General features: G+C 62.4%; 1 protein-coding gene and 4 non-coding genes across 6 annotated transcripts; all 5 read right to left on the reverse strand.

Moving 5' to 3' along the window:
- Positions 1 to 1,289: 1,289 nt before the first annotated feature.
- EIF4A1 (eukaryotic translation initiation factor 4A1) lies at positions 1,290 to 9,944 on the reverse strand. 2 transcript variants are annotated; one of them, XM_030548188.1, is made up of 11 exons: positions 9,872 to 9,944; positions 8,279 to 8,327; positions 7,724 to 7,856; positions 7,098 to 7,237; positions 6,376 to 6,544; positions 5,993 to 6,102; positions 4,721 to 4,864; positions 4,209 to 4,346; positions 3,608 to 3,697; positions 3,130 to 3,209; positions 1,290 to 2,254 (listed from the first exon to the last, which is right to left on the reverse strand). In XM_030548188.1, exons 1-11 carry the CDS (start codon positions 9,892 to 9,894, stop codon positions 2,110 to 2,112), a joined length of 1,221 nt encoding a protein of 406 aa, XP_030404048.1. In that variant the 5' UTR covers positions 9,895 to 9,944; the 3' UTR covers positions 1,290 to 2,109. The 2 variants fall into 2 exon arrangements, with proteins under 2 accessions (XP_030404048.1, XP_030404047.1); XM_030548187.1 differs by lacking the exon at positions 9,872 to 9,944 and adding an exon at positions 9,610 to 9,818.
- Positions 3,947 to 4,083, reverse strand: LOC115644110. Its single transcript, XR_003998430.1, has one exon. It is a non-coding gene; the product is annotated as a small nucleolar RNA SNORA42/SNORA80 family (small nucleolar RNA).
- Positions 4,503 to 4,637, reverse strand: LOC115644111. Its single transcript, XR_003998431.1, has one exon. It is a non-coding gene; the product is annotated as a small nucleolar RNA SNORA42/SNORA80 family (small nucleolar RNA).
- On the reverse strand, positions 6,171 to 6,297 carry LOC115644113. Its single transcript, XR_003998433.1, has one exon. It is a non-coding gene; the product is annotated as a small nucleolar RNA SNORD10 (small nucleolar RNA).
- Positions 6,699 to 6,840, reverse strand: LOC115644112. The gene has a single exon (XR_003998432.1). It is a non-coding gene; the product is annotated as a small nucleolar RNA SNORA48 (small nucleolar RNA).
- Positions 9,945 to 14,553: the final 4,609 nt, after the last annotated feature.

A 14,553-nucleotide genomic window follows, 5' to 3' on the forward strand; every position in this document is an offset into this window, starting at 1 on the left:
TGCGGAACTCCCTGCTGCAAGGGGGGACAGATTCATTAGGAAGCTCAATTTAACAGGGACAGGTGGGGGGGCTAGTAGCCACGCTGGGGAGCTGGGCTAGGCCCCAGCCATTCTGCTACAACCTCTGCTGTGGCAACAGGGGAGCAGGAGCCCGGACTCCTGGGTTCTATTGGCACTGTTCCCTTGGGGATTCGGGCTCGGACGCCTGGGTTTGCTGCTGGCGAGCTGGGGCTGGGCCCTGTGAACACCTGGGTCTCCGCGTGGCGGCTCTTACCCATGACTGAGTAGCAGCATTGCGACAGCCTCGCACAACAGAAAGCCTGGCTGTTCACCCGAGGGACTCCCCGCCACAGGACTGCGCAGCTCTCGCACCAAGGTTCTCAAAGGTTGGCACTGGTGACCCCCCCCTTATAAATTAAAAACACCTTTTAGAAATGTATCACCATTATAAATGCTGGAGGCAAAGTGGGGTTCAGGATGGAGCCTGACAGCTCCCAACCCACCCCCTTGTAATAACCTCATCGCCCCCGAGGGGTCCCAACCCCCCCAGTTTGAGAACCATGGGTCAAACTGAACACGGCAGCGGAGAATGGGCCCTACTGTACGTGGGACCCTGTCCTTCCTCCCCTGCAGTTTGGGGGTACAGACAGCAACCATGTTCCCAGAGCATCAGGACCCCCACAATCACCCCCTATTTTTTTTTGAAAGCCCCAAGGGCCAGCTGCCCTTGTGAGTCAAAGAAGTGTGAACTCTTAGCCCCCCAGTGCAGCAGGGGGCACCTTGCCCGGAGAGGCTTCACCATCCTTCCCTTCATCAGGCCACTAGCAGGACAAATACTTGGGATCCCACTTCTACCACCAACACCCTCTGCTATTAGCCCCCCTTGCTTTTCCGGACAGTAGATTGCAAGGCCCTCCCGCAAAAGGTAGTAGCAGCTCAATGTCTCAGTGGAGAAACTGAGGCAAAGAGAGGGAGAAGGGGGGTGCACATGAGAAAAAAACTGGCAGCCCAAGGCAGTAAGAACTACCCCCCATTGGCTCTTAAGGGGAGCACTGTGGTAAGGGATGTCCCCCCCAGGAGGATCAGCCACGCAAGACTCTGGGATCCCACCGCTGCCACTAATGCCTCTGGGAGAGAGGATTAGCCATGCAAAGGGCTGCAGGAAACAGCAAGGACACCCCTCCTCCAGCCAACCGGGATTCAGGGGAGGGGCTGGCCAAACTGCCTTGAGCCCCCTGGGGGGGAGGGGCCACCCCCCCCATTACAAACACAACCCAAAGCAGCTGCCATTTTGAAAGAAGATTTTTATTTGGTACGTTTGTTTCCTTTCAATAAATACTATACAAAAAAAGTAAAAAAAGTCGCACACAATTTTGTCAGATGGGGAAAAAAAAATTGAGTGCAGGGGGGAGAAATTTCTAGCTTAATGTTTTGGGGGCAACTGATTTGGGGGGCTCCCTCCCCCCCGACAGCTACCAACCCTGAGGTAGGTCCGACTTGCAAGCAGTTCGATTTAGCACCAGGATCAGGGTGGGGTAGCTTGGGGTGAGGGGGGGGCTCGTTAAGAGATGGCCAGATCGTCCGGGGGCTGGGAAGAGCAGGACTCCTGGGTTCTACGCTGGAGCGGGGAGAGAACCTGGCCAATCCCAGGGAACCTGGCTTAGCCGCTACAGGGGACAGGAGGAGCCAGGATGCCTGGGTCCCACTTGCCCCCCCAATTCTCTCCCCCTCTCCAGCCGATCACAGCCCGGACGCCTGGGTTCTGCGCTAGCTGTCGAGAACCCAGGCGTCCGGGCACCCCCTGTTCTAGGAACATGAAGGAAACGGGGGCCGGGGGCGACCCCACAGGCCAGGACGCCCCGGGAGGCTTTGGCGCCCGGGTCCCCCGACATGAGGCAGCGAGAAGTGGACAGAGACAAGAGAAATGCCACGAAACACTAAAGTGGATTTTTTTTCACCTCCAAAAAGTGACATTTATTCAAAAGAACCAAAAAAAAATTGAAAGAAACCCAAAAAAAAAAAGAGGAAAATAATTAAAAAAAAGTGTCCGGCGGCGGCAGGTGCGAGCAGCACGCGGGGGCAGCGCCCGGGGCGCCCAGCGGGGGGCGCTCAGATGAGGTCGGCCACGTTCAAGGGCATCTCCTCGATGGAGGTGTTGTAGAAGGTCTCGATGTCGCGCAGGGTGCGCTTATCCTCTTCCGTCACCATGTTGATGGCCACCCCCTTCCGGCCAAAGCGCCCCCCTCGGCCGATCCTGGGGGGGAGAAGGGGTGAGCGCAGGACGCCTGGGTTCTCCCCCAGCTTGCTGGGGGCCTGGTGGCTAGGAAGAGCCTGGGCTTCTCTCCCCAGTGCTGGGAGGGGAGTGGGGGCTGGTGGGTCAGAGCAGGGGGGGCTGGGAGCCAGGACTCCTGGGTTCTCTCCCTGGCTCTGGGAGGGGAGTGGGGGCTGCTGGGTCAGAGCAGGGGGTGCTGGGAGCCAGGACTCCTGGGTTCTCTCCCCGGCTCTGGGAGGGCAGTGGGGGCTGGTGGGTCAGAGCAGGCGGAGCTGGGACCCAGGACTCCTGGGTTCTCTCCCCGGCTCTGGGAGGGCAGTGGGGGCTGGTGGGTTAGAGCAGGGGGGGCTGGGAGCCAGGACTCCTGGGTTTCTCTCCCCGGCTCTGGGAGAGGAGTGGGGGCTGGTGGGTCAGAGCAGGGGGGGCTGGGAGCCAGGACGCCTGGGTTCTCTCCCCAGCTCTGGGAGGGCAGTGGGGGCTGGGAGCCAGGACGCCTGGGTTCTCCCCCCGGCGCTGAGAGGGCAGTGGGGGCCGGGAGCCAGGACGCCTGGGTTCTCCCCCCGGCGCTGAGAGGGCAGTGGGGGCCGGGAGCCAGGACGCCTGGGTTCTCCCCCCGGCGCTGAGAGGGCAGTGGGGGCTGGGAGCCAGGACGCCTGGGTTCTCCCCGCTGCTGAGAGGGCAGTGGGGGCTGGGAGCCAGGACGCCTGGGTTCTCCCCCCGGCGCTGAGAGGGCAGTGGGGGCCGGGAGCCAGGACGCCTGGGTTCTCCCCGCTGCTGAGAGGGCAGTGGGGGCCGGGAGCCAGGACGCCTGGGTTCTCCCCGCTGCTGAGAGGGCAGGGGGGGCTGCCCCCCGGTACCTGTGGATGTAGTTCTCGCGGTTGGTGGGCAGGTCGTAGTTGATGACAAGCGACACCTGCTGCACGTCAATGCCACGGGCCTGGGGAGGGGGGAGAAGAACCAGCCTTCAGGCCTCGGCCCCCCATGTGTGGGGCAGCGCCCGTGCCCAGGCTGTGGGCTGCCGTTCCGTGGCCGAGGCCCAGGAGTGGGGCCACCCACCGCACGGAGCAGCCCCCCCTTGGTGTGCCAAGGAGCTACATTCCGCATACAGCACGGGGGGGGGCTGGGCGGAGAGGGAATCTCCTTGGGGGGAGCCCCCAGGACACCTGGGTTCACCGACACCCAAGCTGGCCACTTGTCATGTGATGGCAGCCATTTTAAGAGGGGCCGGATCTTTCTGGCTCCCCCCAGGGCAGACCCAACCCCAGAACCCCACATCGGAGCCTCCCCCAAATTTAACACCCCGATCCACCCCCCACACAGCCCCCCAAGTCTCACCAGCAGGTCTGTGGTGATCAGGACCCGGCTGGAGCCGGAGCGAAATTCCCGCATGATCACGTCCCGCTCCTTTTGGTCCATGTCTCCGTGCTGGGGGGCCAGAAGAGGGTTGTTAGGACTGTGGGTTAGCTACTAACGCATGCTGCCAGGGGGCGGGGGGGGGTGTCACGCTGCGTCCCCCCCCCCCGCCCCACATCTCTGGGGCAACCGCCTCCCAGAGACTCCGGCCCCTTCCGAGAGCCACCGAAGGGGGAAGGGACAGAACCCAGGAGTCCTGGCTCCCCAACTCCCACCCCTGTGCTAAACCTGGCACACACAACTGGGGGACCCCCCTTAAAAAGCTGTGCCCCCCATTTCAAGGACCGGGACCCACAGGCACTAGGGCGGCCATGGTTCAGGGGGGCCAACTGCTCTTGCATGGAGCACACTATGGAGGGGCCATGGGGCGGACGCCCACCATAAATCCACAGCCATGCAGCCCCCACTCCCCTCCCAGAGCCGGGGAGAGAACCCAGGAGTCCTGGCTCCCAGCCCCCGCAGCTCTAACCACCAGCCCCAGGGAGAGAACCCAGGCATCCTGGCTCCTCCCCGCCCCCCGTACCATGGCAGAGACGGTGAAGTCCCGAGCATGCATCTTCTCGGTGAGCCAGTCCACCTTCCGGCGGGTGTTGATGAAGATCACGGCTTGGGTGATGGTCAGGGTCTCGTAGAGATCGCAGAGCGTGTCCAGCTTCCACTCCTGGGGGGCGGGGAGGACAGGACCCATGGGGGTGAGGACTAGGGCTGACAGCAGCCCCCCACCCATGTGGGGGACCCCTGGAAAGTCAGCCCCCAACTCCAGCAGGGCCTCCAGAATCCACTGCTGGGGGCAAAGCACCCCTGCTCCCGAGACAGCACATGGGCCCCCCATTTCAGGGACCGGGACCCAGAGATATTGGGGCGGCCATGGTTCAGGGGGGCTGATTGCTCTTGCATGGGGTACACTATGGAGATGCCATGGAGGGACTCCTCCATAAATCCATGACCATGCGGCTGGGGTGGGAAGAGAACCCAGGAGTCCTGGCTCTCAACCCCCAACACTTCCCCCCCCCCCCACAGATCTCCCCATCTCACCTCTCTCTCAACATTGATGTAGAACTGCCGGATGCCCTCCAGGGTCAGTTCCTCCTTCTTCACCAGGATGCGGATCGGGTCCCGCATGAACTTCTTGGTCACCTCCAGCACGTCCATGGGCATCGTTGCTGACAGGAGCACCACCTGGGGGGCGGAGGGGGGGCAGTGAGGGGCACTGCTGCCAGCCTGCCCCACCCAGAGATCCCCTCTGTTCTCTCAAAGATGTAGCATCTGCCCCTGGGTTCTAGACCTGTCTACTGGTGGCTCCAGCTCCCCAGACTAGCCTGTAGTTCTAGACCCCTCCACCGGAGGTTCTAGCTCCCCATTAAGTAGCACTTGCCTCCTGGGTTCTAGACCCCTCTAGTCTACTGGTGGCTCCCACTCCTCACTACCTCCCTCCTGCCTGCTGGGTTCCAGATCACTCAACTGGTGGCTCCAGTTCCCTGGGTTCTAGACCCCTCCACCGGAGGTTCTAGCTCCCCATTAAGTAGCACTTGCCTCCTGGGTTCTAGACCCCTCTAGTCTACTGGTGGCTCCCGCTCCTCACTGACTACCTCCTGCCTGCTGGGTTCCAGATCACTCAACTGGTGGCTCCAGTTCCCTGGGTTCTAGACCCCTCCACTGGAGGTTTAGCTCATTACTAGCGCCTGCCCCTTGGGTTCTTGACCCCTCCACTGGTGGCTCCAGCTAGCTCCCAATGACTAGCTCCTGGCCCTCTGGGCTCTAGATCCCTCCAATGGAGGTTATAGCTGCACATGAACTAGCTCCTGCCTGCTGGGTTCTAGACCCCTCTACTGGTAGCTGCAGCACCCCACCAACTACCCCCAGATTCTAGATCCCTGCCCTACCCGTCCCACAACTGACTTACCCCTTTGGGTTCTTACCCCCTTTACTGCCAGTTCTAATCCCTTATGGACCAGCCCGGCCTCTGGGTTCAGAGCCCCCCTCAGTTCATTGCACTGCTCCTTGGGCTTAGCCCCGTCACAATTCCAGCTCCGTACGGTCTCATCCTACCCCCTCGGTTCTAGATCCCTGCAGCTGGATTCAACTCCCCATGGATAGCTGAGCTTCTAGTCCTACCACTTCATCTGGTCTTGCCACTTCCGGAGACACCCTCCTCCTAATAACCTAGACCCCACACTTAACACCTTCCCCCTCTCCAGTTCTAGGCTCCCCATCCTCCGCCCCTCCTCCAGCGAGCCCAACGCCCCCAGTTCTGGATCCAGCTCCTCCCAGACACCGGTTCTTGGTCTGCCCGGGTTCCAAGCACACCTGGGTGTTCCCGCTCAGCTTCTGGAATATGTCGTAAATCTGATCCTTGAAGCCCCGGCTGAGCATCTCGTCGGCCTCGTCCAGCACAAACATCTTAATGAACTTGGGAGCTGTGGGGAGAGGCGGCTGTTAGCCTGGTGGAGGGAGTAGCCGGCCGCCAGGGATCAAGCCAGATGCTGTTCTCAGTCGGATAGTTCTGATCACACCCAGAAGCCCCTGTGCCAGGCCCGGACAGCAGAACGCCTAGCAGGGGGCACCAGGCAGCACTGGGATCAGCTGACACGCATGGGGAATCATCACTGAACAGATATAGGGGGTGGCCCACCCCCACCTGCCCAGGGGGCACCTGGAGAGAGGACCACCCCCCCACCCACAAAACTTACACAGGTATCTCCTGTTCAACATGTCGAAGACACGGCCTGGAGTCCCCACAATGATATGGGGGGCTTCCATCTGCAGCTTCTGCACCTCGGCCCGGACGTTGGTGCCCCCAATACAGGCGTGGCACGAGGCCCCCATGTAGTCCCCGAGGGCCATCACGACCTTCTGGATCTGCAGTGAGGAAGCGAGGGTGAGCGGCCGGAGAGCCAGGCTTCGCCCCAGAGGCGGCCGCATCTCAGCACCGGGTGAAGGGTCTCTGGGTAACCAGCTGCCCTGCCCCAGAGGTGGCCGCATCTCGGCGCTTGCCACCAAGGAGCCCTGACAGCCGTGTGCCCCCTGCATGAACCAGCGACAGCCACCGCCCAGGATACTGCACTGGGATGAACGAGGGCTCATTTCTCTCTCCCTGCTAGATTGAAGAGCTGCGCCACCAACCAGACGCCTCTTTGCCCAGGTAGCAAGGGAGGAAGCGGGTCTGATACCAAGTAACCACGTTCTTACACCACTGGGGAGGTTGGGAGCCAGGACTCCTGGGTTCTCCCCCTGGCTCTGGGAGGGGAGTGGGGGCTGGTGGGTTAGAGCAGGGGGGCTGGGAGCCAGGACTCCTGGGTTCTGTCACCCTTGACATCTCAGCTAAGAAAGGAGCTGGGCAGGGATTGTTACTGGGCTGAGTCACCGCTTTAAGCGAGGGGGGCGGGACGCTGCTCTGCCGCAGCCAGCTCACCTGCTGGGCCAACTCACGGGTTGGGGCCAGCACCAAGGCCTGGGTCGCCTTGAGGTCCAGCTCGATCTGCTGGAGGATAGAGATGGCGAAGGTGGCCGTCTTCCCAGTGCCAGACTGAGCTTGTGCAATGACATCATAACCTGGGGGAAGACGAGACATCATCCGTCAGCCGCCCCGCCCCAGAGGTGACTGCATCTCCGCGCCGGGTGAGGGGTCCCTGGGTAACCGGCCGTCCTGCCCCAGAGGTCGCTGCATCGTCAGGCTGGGCACGGGGTCCCCGGGTAACCAGCCATCCCGCCCCAGAGGTAGCCGCATCTCCGCGCCGGGCGAGGGATCCCTAGGTAACCAGCCACCGCGCCCCAGAGGTGGCCGCATCTCAGTTCCTGAGAAGTCCTGACAGCCGTGTGCCCCCAGCATGAACCAGCCACAACCACCGCCCAGGATCTTGTGCTGGGATGAACGAGGGCTCGTCGCTCTCCCCCTCCCCTCGCTAAATTCAAGAGCCGCGCCACCAACCGGACGCCTCTTTGTCCGTTCGCAGGGGAGGGGGCAGAGTCCGGCCGGGGTCACCGCCCCACAACTCCACCTCGCCGGGATGTATCGCCCCTCCCTGGGGGCCGACTCACCCTTGATACAAGGAAGAATGGCTCGCTGCTGGATGGCGGAGGGCTTCTCAAACCCATAGGCGTAGATTCCCCGCAGCAGGGACTCCGACAGGTTCATGTCGTCAAAGCTGTCAACGATCTCATTCCAGTTGCTCTGAAGAGGGGGGGGACGCGGCGGGGAAAAAGGGTTAACACCCTCCATGTGTCTCCTCTGCAGCCCCAAGCCCCTTGAGACTCCTGTCTGGACCCGCCCGCCCCCCAGCACACAAATCTCTTCTCAGCCTGCCCCCCAACAATAATCCTCTGGGTACCCCCACATCTCCAGTGACACCCCATTAGGCTGCTCTCCTCTTCCTGCAGGCCCCCCATGGATGCCAACTCCTGCCCCCCTAATAAGCCCATCTACCCCCACCCTGCGCCTCAAAGCCCCCACTGCTCCCCACACATGCCCCATCCCCCCCACAAGCCCATTGAAGCCCCCGCACGTCACAGCTGCTGCCCCCTCCGCCCCCAAAACCTGCACAACTCAGGCCTCCTGTCCCTGACACCCCACCCCCAGCGCCAGCCCCTGCCCACCTCAATGATGCCATCGGGGTCCATTCCCTCGGGGCCATTGTCTCTAGATCTGGAAGGAGAAAGAAGCGGGGGGTGGGGGTGGGGGGGTTAGACAAGGTTATGGAGAACCAGACAGCCCCTGCCACGGTCCCTGGCTGTCATTCGCCCGCTGGGCTGCTCCCCCCAAACCCCTCGCTAACCCCCCCCCATGGCCGCCTGCCTGCACACGTGTCCATTTAGAGATGCAATCAGGACCCCCTGGGCCCATCTCCCCCCCCAGCAGGGAACCCCCCCCCCAACATTTCCTCTTCACCTCCTCTGCCTGAACAGCCAGGAGATCCCTCCTCACCCCTTCTCCCGGGCCCTTCCCACCCCCAGGCACGAGCCTTACGGGGCTTCAGGGCCTCTTGCCTCAGCTACGGGGGGGGCCCACAATCCCACTCTTCTTACCTAGGCAGTTCCCCTCCCCCCAGCCTGGGGTCCCCCAACACCTGCCATCCCACCCTCCAACCCTCAGCTCCCCCCCCAGCCTGGGGTCCCCCAACACCTGCCCCCCCTCCCCATTGACCCCCTCCTCCCCCCCACTTGTCCCCCCCACCCTGGGGTCCCCCAAGGGGAGCATGGCCCCTCCCCCACGTCAGGCGGGGGCCGGAAGTGCCCCCCCCCCACCACCACCGCGCGCCGGGCCCGGCCCAGGCCGCTCCACGTGCTCAGGCCCCTCGCCTCCCTTCCCCCACCCCGCGCGCCGGAAGTCCCGCCCCCTCGCCCTGCCCATTGGCGGGGCGGCCGGCGTGACGTCACGGCCGCGGTGCCCGGATGCCGAGCGGCAGGACAATGGAGGCGGCCCGGCGGGGTCGGCTCTCCCCCCCCGCGGGGAAGGAATGGATTCGTCCATTTGCTCCCCCCCCACAGCCCCGCGGATGGCTCCGCCCAGGAGAAACCAACCCGCATCCCCCCCCAGGCCGGTGGTTCTGTCTTGTGCCCCCCCATTGAATCCCCCCTCGGGTATAATAGACTCTTCCACTCGCCCCCCCGGCCGACCCAGATGGTTCCGTCCGCAGCCAGGCCGCATCCAGCTCTCCCACCGACACAAAATGGCGTCGCGTCCCCCTCCCTCGGGGATGGTTCCGTCCATCTCCCTGCTCGGTGGCTCAAACGGCGCCTCCTCCCCCTTATCGGGAATGGTCTCGCCCACCTTTCTGCCCGCCCCGCCCCACCCCGCCGGGCCCGGATGGCTCCGCTCGCGTCTTCTAGAGAGAAGATTTAAATGGACTCGCCCACCCCCCCTCGAAAAATAAAGGAATGGAATGGTCCATCCGGGATGACACCCCCCTCCGCAAGAATGGACTCACCTCCCCCACAAGCGGATGGTACCGCCCATGGAGCGCGTGTCCGTACGTGCCTGCGTGTGTGTGGGGGTCGATTCGCGACCTAAACGCCGCTTTGCTATAATGGTCTCGCCCAGCTCCCCCCCCGCCGCGGGATGGTTCGGCCCATGGAACCCCCGCGAGCAGGGGGTGGAACGCCGCGGTGGTCGCGCCCACCGCAGGGGGGGGGCAGAGAGCTGGGAAATGGTACGGCCCGGGGAGGCCTAGCCGGGCCGCGCGCACTCACCGGCTCTCCAGACTCGCAGACATCCTGGGCAGGATCCTGCCCCCACCCGCCTCGCCCTGTCTTATAACCCGCCGGCAGGCCCCGCCCCCGCCCCGCTCCCATTGGCCGTCCGCCCACCGGCCCCGCGCCCATTGGCTCCTTCCCCCTCTGAGCCCGCCTCCCGGCCCCGCTCCCATTGGCCGCCGGCGCCCGGCTCCCCGCCGGTGACGTCAAAGCCGATTGAAAATAGGCGTGTGACGTCAGGACGCCCTCCCCCCGTGGGATTGGGCGGCGGCCCCGCCCGCGAGCGGGGTGAGTCAGGCGCCAACACGCCGGGCGACGATTGGCCGGAGCGCACGCCCGTCACGGCTCGGCGAGCCAATGGGCCGGCGTGCCGGCAGGAAGGGGCGGGGTGCGGGCCGGAAGTGAGGCCGGCAGGGGTCGCACACGTGGGTGGCCACAGGCTGCGGCCTCCCTTTGTGCGCGTCTCGCTCCCGGCGCCGTGACCCCTCCCGGCCCCCGTACCCCAGCCCCCCCCCCCCGCGTCCCCTCCTACTAGCCCCTGCCCCCCCCACATTCCCTCTTACCACCCCCCGAGCCACAGACCCTCCCCAGCCACAGCCCCCCGATCCCCTCTTAGCAGCCCCTCCCCCCACATACACTCCGATCCCCCCCGGGTCCCCTCCTACTAGCCCCCCCGATCCCCTCCCCCCAGCCCCCGGGCCCCCCCCACATTCCCTCTTACCACCCCCCCGAGCCACAGCCCCTACCCCGGATCTCCAGCCGCCCCTCCCCAGCCACAGCCCCCCCGATCCCCTCCCCCAGCCCCCGGGCCCCCCCCACATTCCCTCTTACCACCCCCCGAGCCACAGCCCCTCCCCAGCCACAGCCCCCCGATCCCCTCTTAGCAGCCCCTCCCCCCACATACACTCCGATCCCCTCCCCCCAGCCCTCCAGTCCCCCCCGGGTCCCCTCCTACTAGCCCCCCCGATCCCCTCCCCCCAGCCCCCGGGCCCCCCCCACATTCCCTCTTACCACCCCCCCGAGCCACACCCCCCCCCCCCGGATCTCCAGCCGCCCCTCCCCAGCCACAGCCCCCCCGATCCCCTCCCCCGGGTCCCCCCCACATTCCCTCTTACCACCCCCCCCCGAGCCACAGCCCCCACCCCCCGGATCTCCAGCCTCCCCTTCCCAGCCACAGCCCCCCGATCCCCTCCCCCCAGCCCCTGGGTGCCCCCGGCTCACCTCCTACCAGCACCCCCCAGCCCCAGCCCCCCTGATCCCCTCCCCCCAGTCCCCTGGTCCCCCCCTGACTCCCCTCCTACCAGCACCCCCCCAGCCACAGGATCCCCACAGCCCTGCCCCCATGGGATACCCTCCTACCAGCCCCACCCCAGCCAGGGCCCCCCCATCAGCTGGGGCCAGCTTTGCTGAGAGCCTCCCCATCTGTTCCCCCCCACCCCAGCTTGTGACTGACCAGAGCATGCCCCCCCCATTCCCCACCCTGGGTTTCCAGAGGCACCTCGGCCTGCCTGTTTCCCTCCTCCAACAGCTTCCCCCACCCTGGTCAGACTAGTCACCCCCCCCCCCCACATCCAACTTGGCCCTGGGCCCAGTTGCTGGATGGCTCTGATGTCCAGGGTTGAGGGGGAATGTGTGTGTGTCTCAGGCTGTGGCCCTGCCCCAAACCCATTCAGCTCAGGGCGGGGAGGGGAGGCTGATGAGAGCAAGGTGCCTGGCGGGGCCATAGGCGCATGCGGGGCTCTGGGGGAGCCGGGCACCCTGGGCATGCATTGAGCACACCCGTTCTCAGCTCTTCGCCCTGCAGTGGCATCCGGCTCCCAGCAGCCCCATGGTGCGTCCTCCCCCAGAGAAACAGGAAATCAAGTTGAGATCAGTAACCTGCCTGCTGGCGTTTCTCATCCTGCTCCCGTTACCGGCTCACCGCGTTAGTGGTCCCCAGCAGAGAGGACCCGACAGCCTCAGGCTGGGAGAGTCGCCCTGGCTCGGTCTGCTCATGGCTTTATAAATTAGGCCCGTGCCTTTGAATCCCTGGAGTGAGCTGCCCTTCCCCGAGCATTAACGGAGAACCCCCGGGCTCAGCGGCATCGTTGTGGCAGGGTGGGAAGGAGGGACCAGCTCTGGGTAATGTGTGGTCCTGAGCTGATGGATGAGAAGAACAACACAAGCGAGGCCTGGCCACCAGCCCCCCATCCCAGAAGCCGTCAGTTCACCTGCTGTATCCCCACAGACATAGCTGCCCACCCCAGCTGGGTTAGAAACCAGGACCCTGGCTTGCTGGTGGATTCGGCACCAGGCAATTACTGTGGGCCACTATTAGCCTGCCGGATCCGGCCGGGGTGAGTCTATGGATGGATTATAATCGGGGGGTGCGTTGGCCGCCACCCACTGGCCAAACGTGCTCAGGGGCCCCAGGCGTCTGCTGGACGCCAAGGCAGAAAAGTTTGGGAATGTGGATCACCGCTTGGGTGAAATATTTCCAAAGCCGGCGTATTTGTGTTTAGACGTTTCTGGCCCGTTTGGGTGAAAACCGCTGTGTCACGGCCCTTTGGGCGAGATGATGCTGTTTTCAGATTGCCTGTCCTGGCCCGTTGAAACGTTACATGAGACACGAAAACCGCCTGATGTCTCCAGCCGTCCTCCGGCTCTGTGCCCAGGGCGGTAGTGCTGGCATGGGTCTAGCTGACGCGTGACCCCGGTGGTCTGCAAACGGGGCGAGGCTGGTAAACGAAGAGTGGGCTGAATCGCTGGATACCTGGGTTCTTTCCTTAGCTTTGGGAGGGGAGCAGGAGCTAATGGTTAGAGCAGGGCGGGGACCCACAGATCTCTTTCTGCAGCACTCTTGCCTAGGCAGTCAGTGCCCATTTTGTGTAACTGATTATTCCTTACGAAGTGGGGTGCTCTGCATCGGTCCTGGTTGAGGTTCATCCTCTTTCCTTCAGACCATTTCTCCGCCTCATTCTGAATTTTAAGCCCATCCTCCAAAGCACTTGCAACCCCTCCCAGCTTGGGTGGTGGCTGCAAACGAGAAGTGTTCTCTCATTGGTGAAGATACCGAACCCAGCACTGATCCCTGCAGGACCCCGCTCGTTAGATCCTTCCAAAATGACTGTGAACTGCTGATACCTCCTCTCTGGAAACGGTTTTCCAACCGCTTCTGCGCCCACCTCCCAGCAGCTCCGGCGAGGCTGCATTTCCCTTCTTTATGCGGTCACGTGAGCAAGTATCAAAAAGTCTTACTAACGTCAAGCTAGACCTTGTCTACCGCCTCCACCCTCGTCCACAAGGCTTGTTACCCTGTCAAAGAAAGTCATCAGGTTGGTTTGCTGCGATTGGGTTCTTGACAAATCAGAATAATAAACTATCAGAGGTGGAAGGGACCTCAGGAGGTATCTTGTCCAACTCCCTGCTCAAAGCAGGACCAACCCCAACTAAATCATCCCAGCCAGGGCTGTGTCAAGCCGGGCCTTAAAAACTCCATGCTGACCATTACTGATCACCTTATCATCTCCTAGGTGTTGGCAAATTAATTCTTTGCTCTGTTATCTTTCCGGGTACTGAAGTTACGTTGGCTGGTCTTTAATTCCCGGAGTAGTCCCTAGATTGGCCCTCTGGAATCGCTCCCGTCTTCCAGGACTTTTTGAAGATCCAAAAGGCCAGCTATCTCCTCAGTCAGCTCCTTGAGTGGTCTCAGATGGACTTACATTAGCAACAAGAAGAGTGTCAGGGCAAGTGTGGGACCCTTACTGAATGGGGGAGGCAACCTAGTGACACACGATGTGGAAAAAGCTGAAGTACTCAATGCTTTTTTTGCCTCGGTCTTCTCAGACAAGGTGAGTTCCCCGACTGCTGCACTGGGCAGCACAGTATGGGGAGGAGATGAGTAGCCCTCAGTGGTGAAAGACCAGGTTAAGGACTATTTAGAAAAGCTGGATTTGCACAAATCCATGGGTCTGGATCGAACACATCCAAGGGTGCGGAGGGAGTTGGCAGATGTGATGGCAGAGCCGTTGGTCGTTATCTTTGAAAACTCGTGGCGATCGGGCGAGGTCCCGGATGATTGGAAAAAAGGCAAATGTAGTGCCCATCTTTAAAGAAGGCGGATCCAGGGAACTACGGCCTCACCTCAGTCCCTGGAAAAATCATGGAGCAGGTCCTCAAGGAATCCATTTTGAAGCACCTGGTGGAGAGGAAAGGGATTAGGAATAGTCAACATGGATTCATCAAGGGCAAGTCACGCCTGACCAATCCGACTGCCTCTATGAGGGGATAACTGGCTCTGTGGATGTGATACATCTTGATTTTAGCAAAGCTTTTGATAACGGTCTCACACAATATTCTTGCCAGCAAGTTAAAGTAGTACGGGCTGGATGAATGGACTATAAGGTGGATAGAAAGCTGGTTAGATCGTCGGGCTCAACGACTAATGATCAACGGCTCCATGTCTAGCTGGCAGCCGGTATCAAGCCGAGTGCCCCAGGGGGTCGGTCCTGGGGCCAGTTTTGTTCAATATCTTCATTAACGATCTGGACGATGGGATTAATTGCTCCCTCAGCAAGTTCGTGGCTGACACTAAGCTGGAGGCAGAGGTAGATATGCTGGAGGGTCGGGAAAGGGTCCAGAGTGACCTAGACAAATTGGAGGATTGGGCCAAAAGAAACCTGATGAGGTTCAACAAGGAC

The sequence above is a fragment of the Gopherus evgoodei genome, unplaced genomic scaffold, assembly GCF_007399415.2.
Source record: "Gopherus evgoodei ecotype Sinaloan lineage unplaced genomic scaffold, rGopEvg1_v1.p scaffold_88_arrow_ctg1, whole genome shotgun sequence".
Classification (NCBI taxonomy): Eukaryota; Metazoa; Chordata; order Testudines; family Testudinidae; genus Gopherus; species Gopherus evgoodei.